At 48.5% G+C, this 21298-nt stretch overlaps 1 protein-coding gene across 1 annotated transcript in view; it reads right to left on the bottom strand.

Annotated features, from left to right (window-relative positions):
* LOC144173330 (gonadotropin-releasing hormone II receptor-like) overlaps positions 1-21298 on the bottom strand; it is a 159634-nt gene that overhangs the window by 24627 nt on the left and 113709 nt on the right. Inside the window, exons 3-4 of the mRNA XM_077701812.1 lie at positions 14950-15183; positions 5007-5357 (exon numbers count right to left, since the gene is read on the bottom strand). Of these exons, the coding sequence (XP_077557938.1) occupies positions 5007-5357; positions 14950-15183 (585 nt within the window). The remainder of the gene's footprint in view (positions 1-5006; positions 5358-14949; positions 15184-21298) is intronic.

Raw genomic sequence — 21298 nt, 5'->3', positions numbered from 1 at the left:
ATGCCTTCATCTGCCATCATGACTTTTCTTTCCTACATGTCTGCCATGGTTCGTGTCTTCCATACTGCCGCGTCATAGCATGTTTCGCCACTACTTGGTCATGGCTCCGGGAGAAGGTAGCGCTCTCTCTGCTTTAGGATAACAATGGCGAGATACCCGGATGAGGCGCGTACGATGAAGTCCCTCCACCCGACCCTGTAGAAGGTTGACCTCTACATCTCACATTAAACAGCTCTCCCTTTCTCTCCCTCGTCTTCTTTGCATTTGATCTCTTTAATTTGATAAATGTTCAACAGAAGAAAGTGTAGATGGAGTCGCTCGTCCGGATTAACTCCTACTTCGCCGTTGTTGTTGGGGGCTGCTTTCACTTCCGTCACGTAAGTGCGCCGACTTGGCTAAACAGAAGTGGCTAAACAGAAACTTTCTTTTCCTGAGGAAGTTGGGGCATAAATGCCCCAACTTCTTCAGGAAAAGAAAGTAACGACTACAAGAGTCAAGCTGTCCCTCCGTGCTGAGTTGCTTTGTGCACTTCGATACGCCACGGTAGTCGCATGCAGGCAATGTATTTCTTTTGGCGATTGGTGGCTTGGATCACCAAGGCTGTCATGTGGTGGTGGGGGCTTAAGGTCAGAGGAGTTCATTGTGTATGTTTTCAATATTAAATATTTGCGGAGTACAGTCGCTCCACAAATCGGCAAAAGGTAATTGTATGCATGGTGAAAACAGCGCAAGAAAAGACGAAGACCAAGAAAGGGTAAACACTAACGTGGCTCTGACTCGCAACTGAATATTTTAATGAAGGAAAACAGCCGTACGTGTAGTGTACAAAACCGGATACACAAATCAGAGCGAGAAGAGATAAAACGAGTTAAAACCGACTGGTAAGTAGGTAAACCTAGATACGCGGCAGTCATGCGGGATCCAAATATGCAGGTTTTCTTTTTGTTAGGCCGAGAGAGGGAGAACTGATCGATTTTTCGAGCTGCTTGGCAATTGCATGCGTCTGAGTAATCTCCTGCGTGATTGTATCTCGGTGCGTGGCTATAATGTGGTGTTATCAAAACAAGGAGCACAACCACAGTTGCGGGTACTCGCGGCCAAGTGCGCAGAGGTGTCGTTTCCGACGGAACGTTTGCGCTGTCCTAATCGAACATCCAGGCACCTGTTTGGCCCACGTACACCCGCCACATGGTAAAGACAAATTATGCACCACATGGTGGGTGCAGCGTCACAAAATTGGACCCATGGTTGACGCAAAAACCCTTGTGCGGCTGCTACTTTGTTGATGTCCCATCTGCCTTGTGTTCTGCCGGGAAAAAGCTCCTGAGCCGTATCGGAGCGCTGAAAACAACCCTGACACTGTAGCGAGATGCACGTTACGTAGCCTGCGCAACAATTTGTGTACATAGGACACAGTCACAGACCTGTTCCATTTGGAGAATTCACTATCGCTGCGATTGTTGCCTTCTTTTACACACCACCGCACTTTTCACAAAATCGTGATAGCACAGGTACCACATAACTGGTATTTCTAGGGGCGAAGCCCCTGCGTGGCTCCGGCAAGCACCGTCTCCTGCAGTTGTCGTTTCGTGTGGTGACGGAGCTAAAACACAGGGACGCTTGTTTTCCAACGCCTCGAGCTACAAGGTACCACGTACTAAAAGAGCACACCGGGACACTTGTTTCCCAACTCTTCGCGCTAGAAAGTTTCATCCCCGTGGGCAAAAACACGTAGCAAAAGAGGGCACCGGGACCCTCGTTTCCCAACGCCTCGCGCTTTAACGCTTCGTGCTTCAAAGACAGGAGACTTTTGCAGCAAAGCTGTATACCTCAACCCCTCAAAGGTTTCATCTCCGTGGACAAAAACGCCAAGGCGCCAAGATTACACTTATACGCTGCATGCTTCGCCCAACCCCAGGTTTCTAGTTAGTGGAGATGGCCCAGGATTTTTGAGCCTGCCTACTTTTTCGCAAAGACTCGACGGCACTGTATGAGGGCAAGGTTTTGTTCGGGCTACCTTAATTGCCTTAATGGCTGCCTTAAGACAGTCGTAACAAAATCTTGCCACCATACCGTGTCTCCGAGTGTTTGTGAAAAGGTAAGCGGGTTAAAAATGCAAGTATCCGGTACATGTGCTGTCACGAGTTTGTGAAAAGTGCTGCGTTGTCTAAAATAAATGTAATAACCGCAGTGATCGTGAAGTCTCCAGACGTAACAGTCCTGTGACTGGGCCCTATGTCCACAACTTGTCGCACAGGCTACGTGAAGTGCATCACGTTATGATGACAGGGTTGTTTTCAGCGCTTCGATGCGGCTCACAAGCTTTCACCCGGCAGTACAGACATCAGTACAGCTGAGACATCAACAAAGAAGTGGCCGCACAAAGGCTTTCGCGTCAACCATGAGTCAAATTTCGTGTCCTGCGCGAAGAGTGTGGTGCATAATTTGCCTTTGCCATGTGACAGGGTGTACGTGGGCCAAACAGGGAGGTGCTTGAATGTTCGATTAAGACAGCGTGAATGGTCTGTGGGAAACGACACCTCGGCTCACCTGGCCGCGCATACCCGCACCTGTGGTTGTGTTGCGGGTTAAATAGCACCTAAATTACATCCAAGCACCGAGATAAAGTTACGCGGGAGATTAGTGAGGCGCATGCACGGCCAAGCAGCTCAAAAATGCATCAGCTGTCTCGCTATCTCCATATCAAAAAATGAACTTGCATGTTTGGACCGCGCATGACTGCCGTGTGTCTCGGTTAACGTAGTAGCCGGATTTAACTAGTTTTATCTCTTCTCATTGCTGTTTGTGTTTCCGGTGATGTACACTATAAGTATGACTATTTTCCTTTATTAAAATCTTTAACTGCGAGTCAGCGCCGTGTTTGTGTTTACCCTTTCTCTGTCTTCGTCTTTCCTTGTGCTGTTTTCACCATGAACGAACATCAACTAGCCCAGTTCGCCGCACTCGTTAAATGATAGATGTGTTGTTGAAACTTAGGGGATAGAGTTTGCGGGCCAGCCCAAGCTTAACCTAACTTTCGTGCCAACCTAGTCAAATAACTACTTAGACGACATTGTGTTCATACGCACCGTATGTCCACGTGTTTTGACTTTTAAATATTTGCAGATGGTAAGGCTAAGATACATAAAGAAACGTTCAGCGTCCTTCTTGTACCACCACGGCCTACTGCGCGGAGAGTGTATCTACGCCGAGATATTTCTAGTTTTATTGCGCTGAAAACCCCGTTTTCTAGAAGTGGTACTGTGCACGGTGCGACCATTATTACGCCGTTGGTACGTCACCATATGCAATACATTTACAGGATGCACAAGGCCGTTCGTCCGTAAATTACCACAGAGACAGTGCATCGGATGGGCAAAACTTATTTCCGTCGGCGATGCCACGCTCAATCTCTTAGTCACGAAGCTGCCCTTCCCGAACTTGGCGACACAGTCTTTTACCAATTCTGCAGTTATCTTTACGCTTCCGCTCCCGTATAGCGATAGACGCAATACTGGCACATTATTCTTCCTGTTGGTCACAGCTGACGCTGGTGTGGCATTGTGTATGTCGCCTTCAGAACTTTCCATCAAGCTTCATCTAACGAACGTAATACAAGAGCAAGCATGGCCCCTCTCACAGCACGTGATTACAAAAAAAAAAAAAAAATAGCGACAGCGCGCCGGTCCATAGGTCGCTGGTTGCAGTAGGGACGGCCCTGGCATTCAGCCCAGAAGTTCCCGGTGCACGTACCAATAGCACGCTCCGTAATTGGACGTTGCGCAACTAGACGAAGCGTTAAAGAAAAAAATTGGCCACGTATTTTCTTGCTTCGCTGCAAATGGGGTGTGAAAACGATCGCGTTTTCCCCGCTGCTGCTGTCTCTACATCCCTCACCTCACGCTGCAGTACTCCCCTCTTACCTCTCCCATAAGCGCCCTACCCTGTCCCTCCTCTCATTCACCTTCCTTCTGTCCTTTTCCCCTCAATCTTTGTCACCTCTGACAAAGTCCTACCTTTCATCTCCTATCCTCATCCCTCCTACGCTTCTCGTTTTCTCTTCCACTACCTCTAGAGTATCTTTCCTCATCGCGCTCCACTCTTCCCCTTATACGCCATTGCATTACTCTCCTTTCTATCTTCCTTCCCCTTCCCTGATTTTCTCCCTCATACATGTCCGTCAACCCAAATCTTCACCTCTACCCAAATCCCTTTCCTCCATCTTAATTTTCTACATGTGCTTCATTCTTCCCTTCCATCGCCCTATTTTCCTTGTTCTCTTTATCCAGTTTTCTCGTCTTCTCCTCTCCCGCTACAATTCTCTTCTCCACAATCACTCAATCACATATTCCCAAAGTAAGTAATTCACTAGTGAGGCGGCTCATCGGTAACATTTACGGCTGATTCGAGTGAAAACAGACAGACAGACAGACAGACAGACAGACAGACAGACAGACAGACAGACAGACAGACAGACAGACAGACAGACAGACAGACAGACAGACCTATCACCTTTAAAGAGCTGCTTTGGCGTCGCTGTTATGATGAAACATCTTTGTCACTTCTCATATTTCGGTGTGGACCTGGAAATTTGGACTACGCCTGTCATTGTAGAGGCTTTATGAGAATTTTAAGTCTAATTTACGGCTTCGTGGTAGTGTTTCACGGGGGCATTTTGTTAAGCGACAATTTAGTAGAAGTCTTCCTCCATTATCCACACGCAATTTGAGCTGAAGTAATTGTGATGAAGCGATAATGCCGTCTTGTGGACTCACGCCAGCGTCCCTTCAAAGGCTGACACATTGGTATTAAAGGGACGCATTCTAAGTGGCCTCCCATTTAGTACATCTCCTCTGTATATCAAAAAAAAAAGAAATGTTTGGTGTCTAAATACTATAGCCCGCTCGTTACTAAAGTCACATTTTCTGTTCTCTTCTAGCTGCGTCCCTGACAGTTTCTAATGCTCCGCCATTTTGTTGCGGCAAGAGACAAGAAGCACCACGAACCGTGAGTTTAAGCGTCTTGGCTCGAGCCCTGGGCAAGAGCGGCCGAGAGGCGAGAGTGCAGCGGCGCAGCATCGGCCCCCTGCCGTTGATAACGGCCGCCGGTGAGGGTCGCATCGCCGTCGTCTTCTTGGCGGATTCTCCTCCCCTGGAGGCGTCTTTTTCCTCAGACGCGGAGGCTGCCCAGACCACCCTGAGCAGGCGGAGGTAGAAGGCGGAGATGAGCAGGCCCGGCACCACCAGGATGTAGAAGGTGAACCAGGAGAAGTAAAGCTGGCGCTGCCAGTGGCGCGTGTAGCCCACGCTCCGGCACTCGAGGTGGGGCCGGCCAGACGTCGTCACTCCGGTCTGCACCTGCGCACGAAAAACACAAATTAAAGTAGTTCCACTCAACGTGAGTACTGTCAAGTGCGAGGAAGTATTTCGTCAAAAGGGCTGTGGGGCCCTCTCTTGACTAGTTTCACTATCAACCTGGCGTTGATACCGAAAGTAATGAAGAGAGGGTGCCGTAGCCCCTGAAAATTCTAAATTAGAATTTAGAACAGAAGGTGGGAGGTAAACAGGGATGCACGGGCAGGAAGGGGGGGAGCGATGGGAGTTCAAAACCGGGGGGCGAGGGGAATAACCCATGAGGTTAGTGAAGGGTAGGGTAAACAAGTAGAATAACACAGGCAAGTCGGTTGGGGACAACCGACGTCCCGATACAAAGGGGAGCCTCTAATCATCATCATCATGCCTATAAGGAGAGACTGTATTAAGTTTTTATTAATCTGGGGTAATGAATGCGCCAATTCAATATTTTATTCTTTATTTTATATTGTTCTGTACCTACCTGCGGCGTTGCAACGGCAGCCTCCGGGGAACCGGGGCAGCGCAACGATCACCCGCCCCCCCACTTTGCATATGAGGAACGTGGCTGTGTAACGCAATGGATTGACATCGGCATATTAACGCGAGGAACCCAGGTTCGATCCAAACCAGGGGAAGCGGTGATCTTCTCGAAGCCTCTATTTGAGTGCGTGAAGCCGCGTGACTGCGGTGGTTAGATAGCGTGACCCCGCACGCGCTCCGACAAGCCAGGCCCCTAAAGTGGTATGCGCTTAAAAGAAGGGGTCTGCGCCTCGGACTACACGGGGCTTCACACCCCTGTATTATAGAGTGTTCCATCGACATTTGGATCCCTTTAAAAAATTTTCCTGAGCGAACCGCTATCGATTCACGCTTACACATCACATGAAGGTCGCATTGTGTGGTCTATTTTGTTTGGCACCGGGAAAAACGACGATACTCACCTGTTTATTCTGAAAATAAATAAAAAATTGGCTCCAATCTACGCTGTGAAGCTGGTTGGAAAGCAAAGCTGTAAACGACACCCACACACAACAATTGCCCATGCGACGTCACTTGAATTCCCACACGGGCTCTACGAAGAGTGAAACCAAAGATTCTGCCTGCCGTTACCTATCGAATTCACAGGGGCGACGTTCCGAACGCAGACGCGTCGGCCATGGCCGGGCTAGAACGGAGGATGGCGCTGCTGTAGCCCGGGCGTGTGTTGGCAGAAAGAAAACAGTGAGGAGCGTCATTCGAAGGGTGAGACAGCGGAACCTAGCCATCCTGATGTGCTAGCTCGGGGCTACAGCACCGCGCGACACAAGCGCGGACACCGAAACAATTCGGCGTGGGAGCTTAGTGATTCCAATTTATGCTGATTTAAACTAATTAGTTTAGTAAGTTTGAGAATGGCGAGAAAGCTGAGGGAACTCTTATAATCGCTATTTATCAGAACAAGTTGCTCCTTTCGCCTTTTGTCATACCTGTTGGTATTCCTGTTAAATTAGTACTGAATTCGTATTCACCAATTTGGAAAACAGAGTCCCATTTATGGCAAGCAGTGCGCAAAAGGTAGTGTTTTTTTAGCGGCCAGATGTCTGTATATGGTCTCTAAATTTGGTTTTCGTGGCCTGCAAACCAATATTTAACGTATCTTTGCCGTACGACCACTTAATTCCTGTGTCCGGGTTACCCACGTGGTGCGGTCGAACAATTTTTCAAGTCGCGCGATGGGATCACGAAATGGGCCCGAAGATGCGCCATAACAGGCCCAAAACAACCGTCGCTAAAGCAGACGACATAGCCGGGTCGCGCCGATACGCCCGCTGGCGTGATCGCGCGGGGAATGCTGGGTAAATTCGCCGCGCCATCAACCCTGTGCTCCGTGAGTGAAAACCACCCTTCCCCCCGCTGCCGCGTTGGGAGTTTCTTGTCCCGCACGCCACGAAAGAAACGTTGGCTGGTTGAGGTAGAAAGCTTTGCTTCAAAAGTCGCAAGGTGTGAGGTCGGGAGAGCGCGGAGGCCAGGACACCGAGGCCGAATCTCGCCCCATCCATCGGTTAGAAAAGCTTGCTTCAAGTTTACGGCGGACTTAAGTGGCGAAGTGGGCGGGTGGTCCATCCTGCTACGAAATTCAAACCTTTTTCTGCATGTGGTATTTCACAAGCTCGGGCAAAAAATAATCTTCGAAAGGTTCATGTAGATTCGGCTGGGACAGTGCCGTAGAAAAAAAAAACTCCCCCCACCTCCCCGAAGGGGATCGCGCGGAAATGCGAATGCATTGGGTGCACCGATGAGTGCGCTGCGGCAAGCAGTAACGGAGAGAGGCGTGCGCTCCACTGCATTTATATACATTTTCCGAGCGCAGCGAGCGGAGAGAGGGTACGCGGAGAGGACAGAGAGACCCGCGCAACACGCCCGCCCCGCGCGCGAGCTCTCTCTCCCGCCGAGCTCCGCGATGCGAGCGCCCTCACACGCCCGAGCGCGCTCCTCCTCTCCACTCACTCTCCGCTACTCCGCCCGAGCTCCGCGATGCGAGCGCCCTCTCACGCCCGAGCGAGCTCCTCTTCTCCCCTTGCCCTCCGCTACTCCCGCCCGAGCTACCACCTGCTCCGGTTGCTAGGCGCGCCACAGCTGTTGCTAGGGGCGAGGAGGAGCGCGGAGAGATAATACCTGCGGGCGCACGCCGACGGAGCACGACAACCCACGACTAAGAAATGCATTCGCATTTACGACGACGACGACGACGAAGGCAGAACTACGAGGCGCGCGCTCACGTGCGCTCGCGCTGGTGGAATGCAGGCGCACGCCGACGGAGCCCGATAACCCCCGACTAAGAAATGCATTCGCATTTAAAAAACGGCCCTATCCACTCTTCTCGCCAGATTCCGCACCACACAATTGCGCCGGAGAAATTTAGTGCCTCTGTAGTCACAAAATTTGGATTTATTTTCGGCCACAAGCGCCTGCATTGGCGGTTCACACGCTCGAACAAATGGAATGCTGCCTCATCGCTGAATACAAGAAACAACAGGTACCCAGGGTCTGCCGCAATTCGCCGGAGTTCGCAGCGGCAAAAGCTTAAACAATGCTCCTTGTGAGCCTTTGTCAGGCTCTGGCGGACCTGCACTTTTTAAGGCTTGAGACCTTTTGCCTTCAAGGCACGACTAACGGTTGCCGCCCACGTCTTGATCATAAGCCCCGCAGGCCAGCACGATAAGCGCGGGTTGGCTTCGAAAGCCCCTACTACGGCCTCGGCAAGAACCGAACGCCAGTACCCTTTTTATTTCCGCCCTTTCCGTTGTAAAAAGTGATCGAGTCATTAAAGTGATCGAGTCATTAAAAGTGACGTCATCAGCTGGTATTGACTGCATAAATTCTAAAGTTCTGATAAGCACTAAACATTTTTCTGCTGTTATATTGTCTCATATCTTTCAGCAATCAGTGTCATCTGGAGTGGTGCCACGAGACTGGAAGGTCGGCAAGATCATTCCCATTCCCAAGAAAGGTCCGTCATCCTCACCTTCTAGCTACCGTCCAATATCACTAATATGCAAATGCTGTAAACTTAAGGAACATATTATCTACTCTCAAACCATCAAATTTCTTTCGTCTGTAAATTTTTTCCACCCAAGTCAGCACGGTTTTCAGAAAGGCCTCTCATGTGACACCCAACTCGCGCTTTTTATTAACGATATCAGCTCATGTCTTCATCATAATATTCCTGTTGACGCTCTCCTTCTAGATTTCGAAAAAGCTTTTGATAAGGTACCCCATAAACGTCTCTTTCTAAAACTTTCGCGCTTAAACCTTGACCCTGCCGTTTTAAACTGGATCCAAAATTTTCTTTCAAACCGTGAACAGTTCGTTTGTGCCAACCAGGCATCATCATCCCGTTGGCATAGTCTCAGTTGTGCCCCAGGGTACGGTCCTCGGTCGCCTCCTGTTCTTAATTTATATAAACGACCTGCCTAATATTATATCGTCAAGTATCCGTTTACTCGCAGATGTCTGCGTCATTTATCGCCCTATTAATGACCCTAATGACTCATGCATTCTCCAAAACGATCTATTAAAAATTGAAACATGGTGCAGAAATTGGCTAATGACTCTAAACATTAACAAAACGTCTGTAGTTTCTTTTCATCGTAGGAAACATTACCCGGCTCCAACATACTTTATTTTCGGCTCGAAGTTATCCCCCGTGGACTCCTATAGGTATTTAGGTATAAACATAACTCCCGATCTTAATTGGACACTTCACATAATAAATATCTGTAACGAAGCAAATAAAGTTCTTGGCTACATCAGACGAAACTTACGCCTTGCCCCTCCTCCTGTAAAACGTTTAGCCTACCTAACATTAGTACGCCTGAAACTCCAATACGATTGCGCCGTCTGGGACCCGCACCAATCTAATCTATCTAAAATGTTGGAATCTATTCAGAATAGGGCAGCAAGGTTTATTTCCTCGGATTATTCATATCACTCAAGTGTCACTAATCTGAAAAGCCAAGCCCAACTTCAGAATCTAGAATTGCGACGCAAGGCCGCTAGACTAACCCTTTTTCACAAATTCTTTCATTCATCGTCTGACGCATCCAGTATTATGCCCGCACATCGAATCTCTTCTCGTACTAGCCACCGCAACACTGTTTATCCTGCACATGCCCGCACAACTGCCCACCTTCGCTCGTTTTTTAAGTGCGAATGCACTTCTTAAGCCAGCCTGAAGCGTCCGCCGCCGTCCGCATTCCGCCGCCGTCCGCATAGCAACAGCTGCGGGTGCGCGCGCTCCTCGTCTTCCTTGGCAACGGGGGGAGATGGGCGCGCGCTGCCTGGCCGCTGACATGGCACATACCCACGTGGGGGATTGGCCAGGAATCTCCTCGTCTTCCTTGGCAACGGGGAGAGATGGGCGCGCGCTGCCTGGCCGCTGACATGGCACATACCCACGTGGGGGATTGGCCAGGAACCGGGCGTGAGAAGGGCTAATGCACCCGCTTAAAGGAGTACTGACACGAAATTTCAAAGCTGAGATCCGCTCTAGCAATCAGTACAACGACAACACAAATAGGTGTCTGTGCATGGCACATACCCACGTGGGGGATTGGCCAGGAATCGGGCGTGAGAAGGGCTAATGCACCCGCTTAAAGGAGTACTGACACGAAATTTCAAAGCTGAGATCCGCTCTAGCAACCAAGTACAACGACAACACAAATAGGTGTCTGTGAATAAATGCATCTTTCTTTCTTTGTAGTTGTGTGTGTGTGTGTGATCTCTCTTTCGCGAACATTACCGAACCGCGCAAATTCAACTCGTGCATTCGCACTTTCACATTCTTCCCCTCGGGGAAATGCGGAGAATTTTTTGTTCAAACAGCAAAGGATTGGAATGATCTTCCACCCGACGTCGTGCACCACTCAAGCCCGGTTCTGTTCAAAACCCAGATCGAAAGAAATTTGTACCACAGCCCACCCCTCATGTAACACCCCGTACTGGGGCATTTGAGGTATAATAAATAAATAAATAAATAAATATTCCTTCCCTTCAAATGCGTCCCGCCAGCGAAGTACAGACGGGTAGCTCCGGTGCCGCCTGTTAAATCTCTTTAACAGTGGTCGCGGGTTCGATTCCCGGCCGCGGCGGCCGCTTTTCTGATGGGGGCGAAAAGCAAAAATGCCCGTGTGTACGAGAATTCGGCGCACGTTAAAGATCCCCAGGTGGTCAAAATTAATCCGGAGCCCTCGACTACGGTGCGCCTCATCGCCTGCGTTGCGTCAGCGCGTTAAACCTCATAATCAATAAAAATCAAATTGTTGTTCGGAATTATTGCTCTTTGCTCCGCTATCCATGGGGTTCGTCGGTGTTGTCGTCATGGAGCAGTTACCGACTGTGCCTCTTCCACCGGAGCCTGTTTTTATCCCGGAGAACACAGCTTAGTATGCAAGACTTTTACAACAAACACTTTTGGGTTATCCACAGCTTTGCAGGAGGCAAAAGCGTGAATAAATGGCCCAGACAATTCTATACCACGCTTTACTTGAGCGTAACGTGGCGCATTCGTGTGCTTATTTCACATTATGAGCAGAAGGTATTCAGCAGCGGAAAAATTGAGCACCACTCTAAATCAGTATGCTGAGCTCATTTCGGAAGTACGGGACAGGTCCACCGCCATCCCCGAAGGACCGGTTGCTGGCAGAGCCATTTCGAATCTTAAATCTGTCTCGGACGTATTACATGAAGTTCCTGGATACTCTGTGCTAAAAGAACTCGCAAAGGGTCTGAGCGGCAAACATTGGTATTCCAGATGAAATTAGATCATTCAGCGTTCTAAAGTGCAAGAACAACGCTTCGCCAACTTCAGCGGACGTTGGGTGTTTGTCACTTTTTTTTTTTGCCCACAAATATCGGGGCTGAAAGGATGTAGGACTTCATGCCGTAAAACATTGCGACGGCTGGTTTTTCATCCCACAAGTCTTCAAATTTCACGCAAATTTGTTAAAATGGTCAATGTTTTATGCCGCATTTTCACGAAGAAAATAATTTGGTTCCCATGCCATAATATTTACCCGATATTTTCTTTTTGTATTAATGAATTTGTCCTAAAATACGCTGTTGAAGAAGATAAGAATTATACCGGTATGCCTAAACTGGAGTTTTTCACGTCTACATATGCCTAAATCACACTCTTTTCAGGGCCCACTATATGCACCTAAAACCCTCATTTTTGGTGCCTAAAGTTTCGGTAGCTAATAATTATATTTGACTGACGGCTATGTATTCATCTTCCCAATCCTGCTTCGCGGAAATCCGACCTGCAGTGTTATATAGATGAATTAAATATAAAGCAAATAGCCTTAAACGCCTCGTTAACAGGAAATGCAGGGTCAGGTTTTGGGGAGACCTGAAATATGGTCTGAAAAATGGTCGAATCCGCAAACAGAATAAAAGCAAGTAAAATAAATTAGGGGTTTCGAAGGTTCGAACCCCCGTCCTACAGCATACGAATACAATACACCCCCTCTGCGCGATCGCTGAGTTTCGGCTTTAGCAAACGAAAGGTGCACCTAATGAATGTGTTGTGGCCTTCGGCTTAAAGACGTTAGAGACATGTATGGATGCCTACAGGAGTATAATTCGAGCACGCTAAACACAGAATCAGCAAGGCTCGTTTACGCTAATAGCAAATAGGTAGGGATTACAAGAGCGAAGAAGACAGCAAAAGAAAAGAAAATAACCTCATTCCATGGGTACGCGCCAAAGCCCTGACTTACAAGGAGAAAACCAAATGGAAAGTGAAAGCAACGCCAAACAGACCTCCCATTAGACACGGAAGATCGCACAGCTTGAAATTAAATGTAATGCTTTCGCAATCGCACGCGTAAGCCGTCCTAGGTGTCGCCCTGACGTTTTCTGCGATATATAGTGCAATCGATACCCTCGCTTGAGCTTCCAATGGCGACACGCGGCTTAACACCTATTGTTCAAATGAAGCTGCGTCAGCCGAAATCCAACGCTTAAGATAACAAATTAAGGGTGAGAATAGGCTGTATTGTTTGACAAGGATAATAGCTCTTATCCTTGTCAATCCTTATAAATAGGATAATAGCGATAATAGCTCTATCTAACGGGACAATGCGACGTGCCAGTTTCGCCTCCCTCCTCGTGGTATGTCCAAGCGGCCTTGGTGCACGCACAAAGCGATAGAGTGAATTTTAAGCTATAATCAACGGTGGTTATCGTAGAAAGCAAGGCGTGGAAAGGAAGCATTATGGCACCCGCCTCGCAATACTTTCCTGATATACGTCGCGTAAGTGTTACGCTAATACCATGATGCTACCACATACAGATTCGCAGCTTGTGCATACGGAGATCCGAACTGTCTTTGAACTGGTAATCAACGAGGAAAAAAGAAAAACGAAGAGGCACATGCACCACATTCCGTTTTGAAGTCAGTGAAGGATTGCCACTTCGGGTGCGATGCACAACTTTTATTAAACGCGGGGATAGGCTCCTCGATCACCGCGCATAAACCGACCTAAAGGGCACTAAACCACCCTCATTTACGAAAAGGATGCACAGAATTCGTCTGAAGGAAAATTTTTGCAAACAGACAATCTCAGAAATGAAAAATAAGAGTACCTAAATTCTAACCCAGAATTGCAGCCTTTTTAAGTCGCGAAGCTTACCGCTAGAACACGAAAGCCGAACGACAAGCTCGTTTTACCAATGTATCAAGAAGACTGTGGCAATGTTCAGAGCTAACCAGTTGACCGCGCAACAGGGCGTTCCCGGCATGCAATGTAATGGAAATGGAATGTCGCGATTAAATATGCGATGGCCCAACGTTAGGCCCGTCAAACGGATCCCGAAGCTCGACGTAGAATGAGGGCGACCTTGCTTAACACGCTCCATTCTCTTAGGCTCACCGTTCAGGTTATCTGAAGTTAAGCTTGAATATAGGACTAACAAAATTCTCACATGGAATATTCCAATTACAATGACAGTTCCCACCAGACGTTTCACCGATTTCTTCGCATTTGCTTTCGATGTTAACAAACGCAACACCGCCGATCGATGGTAACAAGGTCTAGTTTTCTTCCAGCAGCCGTGGACCCACCCACTATATCCCATACAACCACAAAGGGAATAACCATTGAACGACAGCTGCCGTGAGAGTCTCACGGCCCGTTCACAAATTCCTGTTGCTGTAACAGTTTCACATTCAAAGCACGCAAGCATATTTAAGTGCTCCGAGGAAGTTGTATGGTAAGTGCGGTGCCCTTCAGCCCAAACATCCATAATTTTTTATAAGTGTGCAACCTGGTTCCCAGGTTGGCGCAATTCAAAGCAACTGGAAAGTAAACTTATGTCGCCTGAACGAGCCATGCAAGGAAGGATGATTGGGGTAACGCTCGGGGGCAGGAAACGAGCCTCCTGGATCAGGAAGCAAACTCGTGTAGATGATATCATAGTTGAAATTGAGAAAAAGAAATTTGGGCTGACCATGTAGTGGGACGAAATGACGACCAGTGGGCCCCAAGAAAAACAGAGTGGTTACCATTAACTATTGATGAATGGACGAGTGAGTGGGCGAGCGAAAACTTTGGTAAAACGAGGATCAGAAAATTCGGAGGTAAGGATTAATCACGGACTGCGCAGGACAGCAGCGGGAGGAGGTCAATGGGAGAGGTGTTCATCCTGCAACGGACCTGAATAAGGTCATGATGCTGATGATTACTTGTTCTCAGTTTCTTTTTAATCACGAAAAAGGGGCTTCTCGCCAAAAAAGACATTCTTAACACGCAGTTACTCAATGCAACAGGCGAGAATAGACTATCGAGGTTTGTCTTTCAAGATAAGCGCTATTTGTCGGTTGCTTGTGAGCTGATTTCGTGGTTACTGCATTGCCAGCTGCTAGAGTGTGAAGTATTTTGTCAGCACTATTGTTTTTCCCGTGTTTTAAACCTAGCAGAAGTATAAGCAGGCGCCATTACACAGACTAAACACGAGGGGTTAGTTAACCATTGAGTCGAAGCAGCAGCTTGGAATATATGCGAAGTGATTAGCTTTAGCCGAAACTAACTTGTGGGCGACGGGGCGACAGTACCTGGACAAAGATGAAGAGCTGCGGCACGGCAACGATGAAGGCAAGCGCCCAGGAGGCCGCCAGCATGGCCCTGGCCCGGCGCATGCCCGAGCAGGTCTCGAGCGGCCGGCAGATGGCCGCGTAGCGGTCGTAGCTCATCGAGGTGAGGATGAAAGTGGTCGAGGCGAGCGTCACCATTTGCACGTACACGACCAGCTTGCAGCCCGCAGCGCCCAGAACCCAGCCGCCGGACACCTGCGATTGTGGAGGCGGGACCCTATGAAGACAACGTACACTTTTCCGTGTTGATGGGGGAAAAGGCGCCGATAGCAGACAGTTTTAGCTTCAAGTACGTAGAAGCTCCACGTATACCTTTCGCGGGTGACCAGCGCTCATTCTCAGAACGAAAAGGTCCTACTTGAGTCTTACGGACGTACGTGAGATTCGAATTCTTACGTTGCGGTGTTCACGTTGTTTCCGTACGTTGAGTTGAGTTGACCAACATGGCGGCGCCCTGCCCTGCCGCTTCGCTGCGAAAACACCTCCGTCGCTAATCGGTCAGTGCGAAATCGTGTTCTAAGCTGTTGATTTCGTGTTCAATTTGCCCATTCTTACCTTTACGTGAGGTCGAAATCGACAAGCGCTTTTTGTTTTTCAGATACAAGAGCTATTTTTCTGCTGTTAAGCCTGACGAAGTTGCGCTTGCCGTCGATCGTCATAGCAACGGGCTCGCGAGATCACAAGTAGCTACAGAAGTATCTGTTTCTTCGAGTAGATGGCGCTACGAGTAACGAGCGGCCATTGGGGGAGAGCGCGTGCATCCAAACGCCCTACGCGCGAAGCGCGTCGCGTACGTGTAACTAAAAGGGTTTCAAACTACTTGCGCGTGGGCGGCGTATACTTTTGACGTTTTCGTACGTGAACTCTGTGCACGTGAAACTAAAACTATCTATTATTTCTACGTCGCCAGTTTTCCACCACGTGGTCATATTACTTCTGCTCGTAACCAAGTCAGTGCATTACAACCCAACACAGAATGTGGCACCCGCCAAGTGCCCAATAAGCGAAGGCCAGAAAAATCTTAAGGATGTTACTACCCGCGGAGTCATCTGTTTCATTACTGGACCCGGAATTTTTCTACCACTTTAGCAGTTCATATGCTATTTTGAATAAAATTTTAGGAAAAGGATTCATAATACATTTCATCATGGATACCTGGTCTAGCGGAATGTCTTATTTCAAAGTGTGAAAATACATGGCGGATGGCTCATACAGGTGGTAATCGACGTAAACGGAATATTTACACTTGCGCTTGTACACTGACATCACCACATGCATGCTTTTACAATCAACGTAGATTTCCTTGTAGTCGGATATGACGCGCGAAAGGATCGTAATCACGCGGTCCACCTCGGCCGTCCCGCTTACATACGCTGTTTGCGCAGCGAAGCCGCTCTCGCTGGCCAGTACGCGGTTTAGATGCCACCAGCTACAAAGCGCAGGGAACGAGATAAACGCATGAACTTGGGCTTCCCCGCGCCGTACCATCGTGCATAATGCTGCCTGGCTGTCTGTTCGCTAGATTGACTGCGTTCTTCCACTCCTTACTTCACCTGTGGGGTAGTGGCGTGGACGGCTATCTATCACAGCTGCCTAGCTTATTCTCGCGCCATGGAACGTCGCACGCTATCGAACGCTGCCCAGACAGGGGGGTTGGGACCCGTTTGGCCGCTTACGACACCTACGCCTACTTCGTACGCCTACGCCGAGTTGGCGTTTTGTAGCGTGAGCTACACTGGCCGAGGTTGAGCAGTTTCGCGTAGCTCCTGGAGAGCCGTGCTGCGCATGCTCCAGGACAGGGAAGTCACACGGCGCACAGACAGACAGACAAACATTGAACTTAATTATTAAGTCCGGAAGGTCTAATCTAGCGGCCCGGAGGACCGTCCAGAGTAGACGTGGGCCGCACCTGCGCGGGTGGCTGGAAGTTTAGTACTTCTGCCCTAATGCAGGCCTTCTGGACAGCCCGGAGGTGAGTGCAGTAGTCTTCAGTGTAGAGTGCCATGGCCCGTTCTTCCTCTGTGATGAGTTTGCCGTCCTCTTGTAACGCCGCGCACAGCCATAGCATATGAACTAAGTTACTGTAAGCTGTGTCGCAGAGGGGACAGTGAAGGTCAATGTCCGGGTGAAATAAGCGAAACCGGCTCCTTGTTGGGAAGGAACCGCTCTGAAGCATTATAAAGGCTGCGGACTGTGGGTGTGTGAGGGCAGGGTGGGCCAGCGGGAGTGTTCTTCGCGTAAGCTGGTAGTGTGGGACTACCTCGTTGAAAGTGAGTAACGCGTCTCGGAAATCTTCGGGGGCTTCGCGAGCTCGGCCTGACCGATCGCCGCAACTGACCATTGGTCGCCCGCGATCGTGAGCGAACTCGTTGGCGTTGGGGAGGTGTCTTGGGCTCCGTGGCCCATGTGGGCCGGGAACCATGTGATGTTATGGAACGTCTCTTCTTTTCGTTCCTGTAGAATCCTGGCCGCATCTTTACGTTGCTCGCTGCCCGGCGTTTCTCACACACCCCACGCGCCCAGCGTCTTCGCCGACCTCCGTTCCACACGTAGCGGCCCGGTCCACTTGATGATCATGCGAGGGGTGGCCGGGTGTGGAACCGATGGCTCGTGCGTCGCAGCAACACCGGCGTACGCCTGTGGAACCAGCTTATCTCTGGGGCGATTGGTGACGCTGCGCCGGAGCAGCTTGATAAATATACATCGGTCACATAATGCGTATACCGTGTGTGTGTCATTAAAGCAGCAGTAAGCATGACAATCAATCTTACCCTTGACAACCAGTAAAGCTAAGCATAACGAGCTGCACCTTAGCTCTGAGCACGATACGTGTATCCTGGCATAGCCGAGCTAAGCCACTGCTAAACTTTTAGGTCAACGGGTCATTTCAGTGCTTTCGCGATTGAAAATTACAGGGTATCATTTCAGCATCCATGCACTTCGCGGAGCTCGCAGCTTTTCATTGCGGCAGGGGCTGGTCAGTGGAACAGGTTTATATCAAAACAATAATTAAGGTCAACGCTGGGGCGCAAAAAGGCAGAAAAATGTCGCTCTTGGGTTAATTGCTCAACAGTCCTTAGGAATAAGAGTGCTGCACATTAAGACGCGGGACACGGAGAAGAGATGAAACACACACACACATTCGGGAGCACGTCAACGCTCACGCTAATAGCTTGTGCCAACGCTCTGCAAATCAAACACGTGCCCTGCCCTACTGCTGTGCGCTGGGCCTAAACTCTTTATCACACAGCGTAATGCCAGAGGGACGTTAAACCTCATTAACGTCCACTTACAAATTGTGTCGTGTACTACGTTTTAAGGCGGCGTTTAATGAGCGGAGATTACCCCGCTGTCAAGTAAATCCTCCAGAAAGCCCTGGATTTGAAGTTATTACGCAACAAGCGTGTCTTCATTAATAAAAAGCTGTAACCTCGATTACGGTGGCATAAGTTCAGACATCATTCTGATATACGTTTTCTACTGGTCCCGTTATTGCTGACGCAACTTACCCGTAACTTCAGAGGATTGTGAAGACTTATGTAAGGGCAAGTTCTGTCGCCTGGATTATTCAGTGCATCACAAAGATGTCTATCTTTCGCTGATTGCCGCTTTTATCATTGACGTAGCGAGTGTGAAGTGCGTACACTGTGAACGATAACTCAGTGCACGCGTACGTAATGAAAGACTGTCAGGTATTTAATTATTCGTAATCTTCAGGACACAGACTGAGATTAATTATACCCCGCTAGGTTTTATAACAAAGCTATCGCAGAAGAATAAATAGCGTTCTTGGAGGTAGATTTCATCGAGGCGGACAATATTAGTATCAGAACAACAACTTCAAGATTACTTAATGAACAATACAAGATAGACATTTAGTCACTGGTTGTCGGACGTATGCTCGTAAATATTCTAAATTAAAGGCGTTTCTTTTTTTTTTTCATTTTCTGGCTCACACTCACGCGCCATGGAGCATTATTCATGGTATTTTGTTCCTTTCGTGCACGCGAAATTATCTCTCGTCGGCAGTTATTTGAAGTAGCTTGAACTAAAACGTGGGCAGTAAAACAGAACAAGCAGTAGCCAAGGTAACCTAGCCGGGTGTGAGGTATAGTACAACAGTAAAACAACCCCTTAAAAGTTAGGCAGCGGCTGCACTTACTTCTACTCCCTCTACTCATTATGCCGAGGGGCTGGACAGCCGTCTCATTACACACCTCACTTCCCGACCCTTAATTGCCTGCCCGTTAAGGTAAAGAGTTCAAAAAGCGAGGCGGTCGAAAACATCGTCGTTCGTCCTCTGCCGAGGACGAACGACTTTTTTTTGCACACTTTCTTTTTATTGCTCTGACATGTGAGAGCAATAAAGAGAAAGTGCGCAAACTCATAACCTCAAATTAATTACAGCGTTAGATGGGGCCTGTCTTTCCATTGGACGGCTTCGGGCACGTCATGCAGTAACCAGTTTTCTTGAAACTGTGACATATTTTTTGTACAAATTCGGACAGCCGCTTATCCTCCAGAAACGTTTTCGAGAAAATGAACCAAAACAACTGAAAGAGCCATGCCACCTATGTATAATATTCAATGAAAGGCATAAATGCAGCATAATTACAGGCAGCGAAGAAGACTCCAATTTCACTCACTAGGAAACACGCCGAAAGTTTCCTACATTTCATTAACGGGATGTGAGGTCTTGCCAAGCTGCCACATGGAAGCTGTTATTTATATTATATTTTTCCTATTGCTACACATATTGCTCACAAGCTGTTGAAGAACCAGTGACCAAGTGAAGCGAAACTTTAAAATGAATGTTAGTTTTAGTTTTTCAAGGATTCTAAAGGCGATCAATGAGTGCCTCATCTATACTATAAAATGTCATTACACATACTAATATTTCTTGCTTTCTAGAGAGTTCAGACCGATTACGAAATATAGCTATAGGAAGTCAAACAGAAGCAGTAAGACCATCCTTATCTTAAAGCCACCACTGTCACATTCCGCCTTTCCTTTCCACTCGCAGAGTAGTCAGACAGTACGTCGGACAAACTGACGTGGCAAAACTTACAAGACAAAAATTTCGGCTTTTTGAGCAGCAATTTTATTCGTCACTACCCTTGGACTGCGGTGAACTGATTTCGCGGGCAGACCAGTACTCCGCAAATGTTTTCAAGGAACGACGAAAAATTGGGCATGCAGTGTTTCCGCTAAAAATAGCATCCTAAGCTCCAGTAACCACTGGATAATCCCGAAACCGTGGGAGGAAACTATATAACAAATCACATCAGCTTTATGTGTTTTTTTTTTGCCACAGCTACGCCTGCGCCGTAAAGCTAAACTCGTTTCTCTCACAGTAGTAATAGCGCCTACCGCCAGAACTTCATGCGAGAAAATATGGCGTAACTTTTAATCCCGTGCAAAATCTCTGAAACGTGAGAAATCGGGAACTTCCGGCATTAGAGAAACGAGTTGTACAGTGCATCTCTTGCTCATGGTTTCAGCTCATGAATCTTGTCCACTCAAAACCGCACCACACAAAGGGCGCGCCAAAATCAAATTTGCTGGGCTGGAAGAAGCTTAAACCTCTAGGAAGCACCATCATTCAGGCTTTCCCGTTGACCACAGGCGCCGTGAGTGGGCGTCGACAACACATGTAATCACCTGCGAAAACGAGCGTTACTCCTTTAGCCGCGGACAACCCAACTACCTATCTCTCATGACTGAGCGCTGAATGAGGTGTCATGTTGCATTGTGCGTTTTGATGCTTTGCATTTAAAAGTTTTCTGTGACTTGCAGCCCGGCGGTGTTTGACGAGGCAATCGCAGGTATTATAGGAAGACTTGCTTTCTCTACGAACTCCTGGCTAACTAAACCTCCTTCGTTGCCCAAAAGAAATGGCAAATACTAAATATTCTTCCACAGTTAGGCTGGAAGCAAAATGTCAATGTGTCCTCCGAGTATTAGTGTAGGGGAAAGCGGGGCAAAATGAGACGAGGGGAAAACACGACATTGACTTTGCCGCCTTATATAGCTAATACAAAAAAAATTTCACCGTCTTCCCGTAGGGGAACCCTGAGTAGTATGCGTAGCAGCCATGCGGTCGACTCAAGTTCCCATTAGTTTTCAGTTCGATCGCGGCCTTGCGGGAAGAGAATGAGGAGAGCGGAGCGCGCTCGCGCGTCATTTGTACCGCGGAGCTACAGTGGCGCCCCCAGCGGAGTATGCAGCGGCTAACGTCGCATCTCTAACCATAAGCTGCTTCGCATTCCGCGCGCGGAGCCGCAGGTGTTGCCATTCGTTGCGCAATCCC

The sequence above is a fragment of the Haemaphysalis longicornis genome, unplaced genomic scaffold (assembly GCF_048455015.1).
Source record: "Haemaphysalis longicornis isolate Haplotype H1 unplaced genomic scaffold, Haemaphysalis longicornis Haplotype H1 scaffold_3, whole genome shotgun sequence".
Classification (NCBI taxonomy): Eukaryota; Metazoa; Arthropoda; class Arachnida; order Ixodida; family Ixodidae; genus Haemaphysalis; species Haemaphysalis longicornis.
This window is presented reverse-complemented; position numbering and strand designations above follow the sequence as displayed.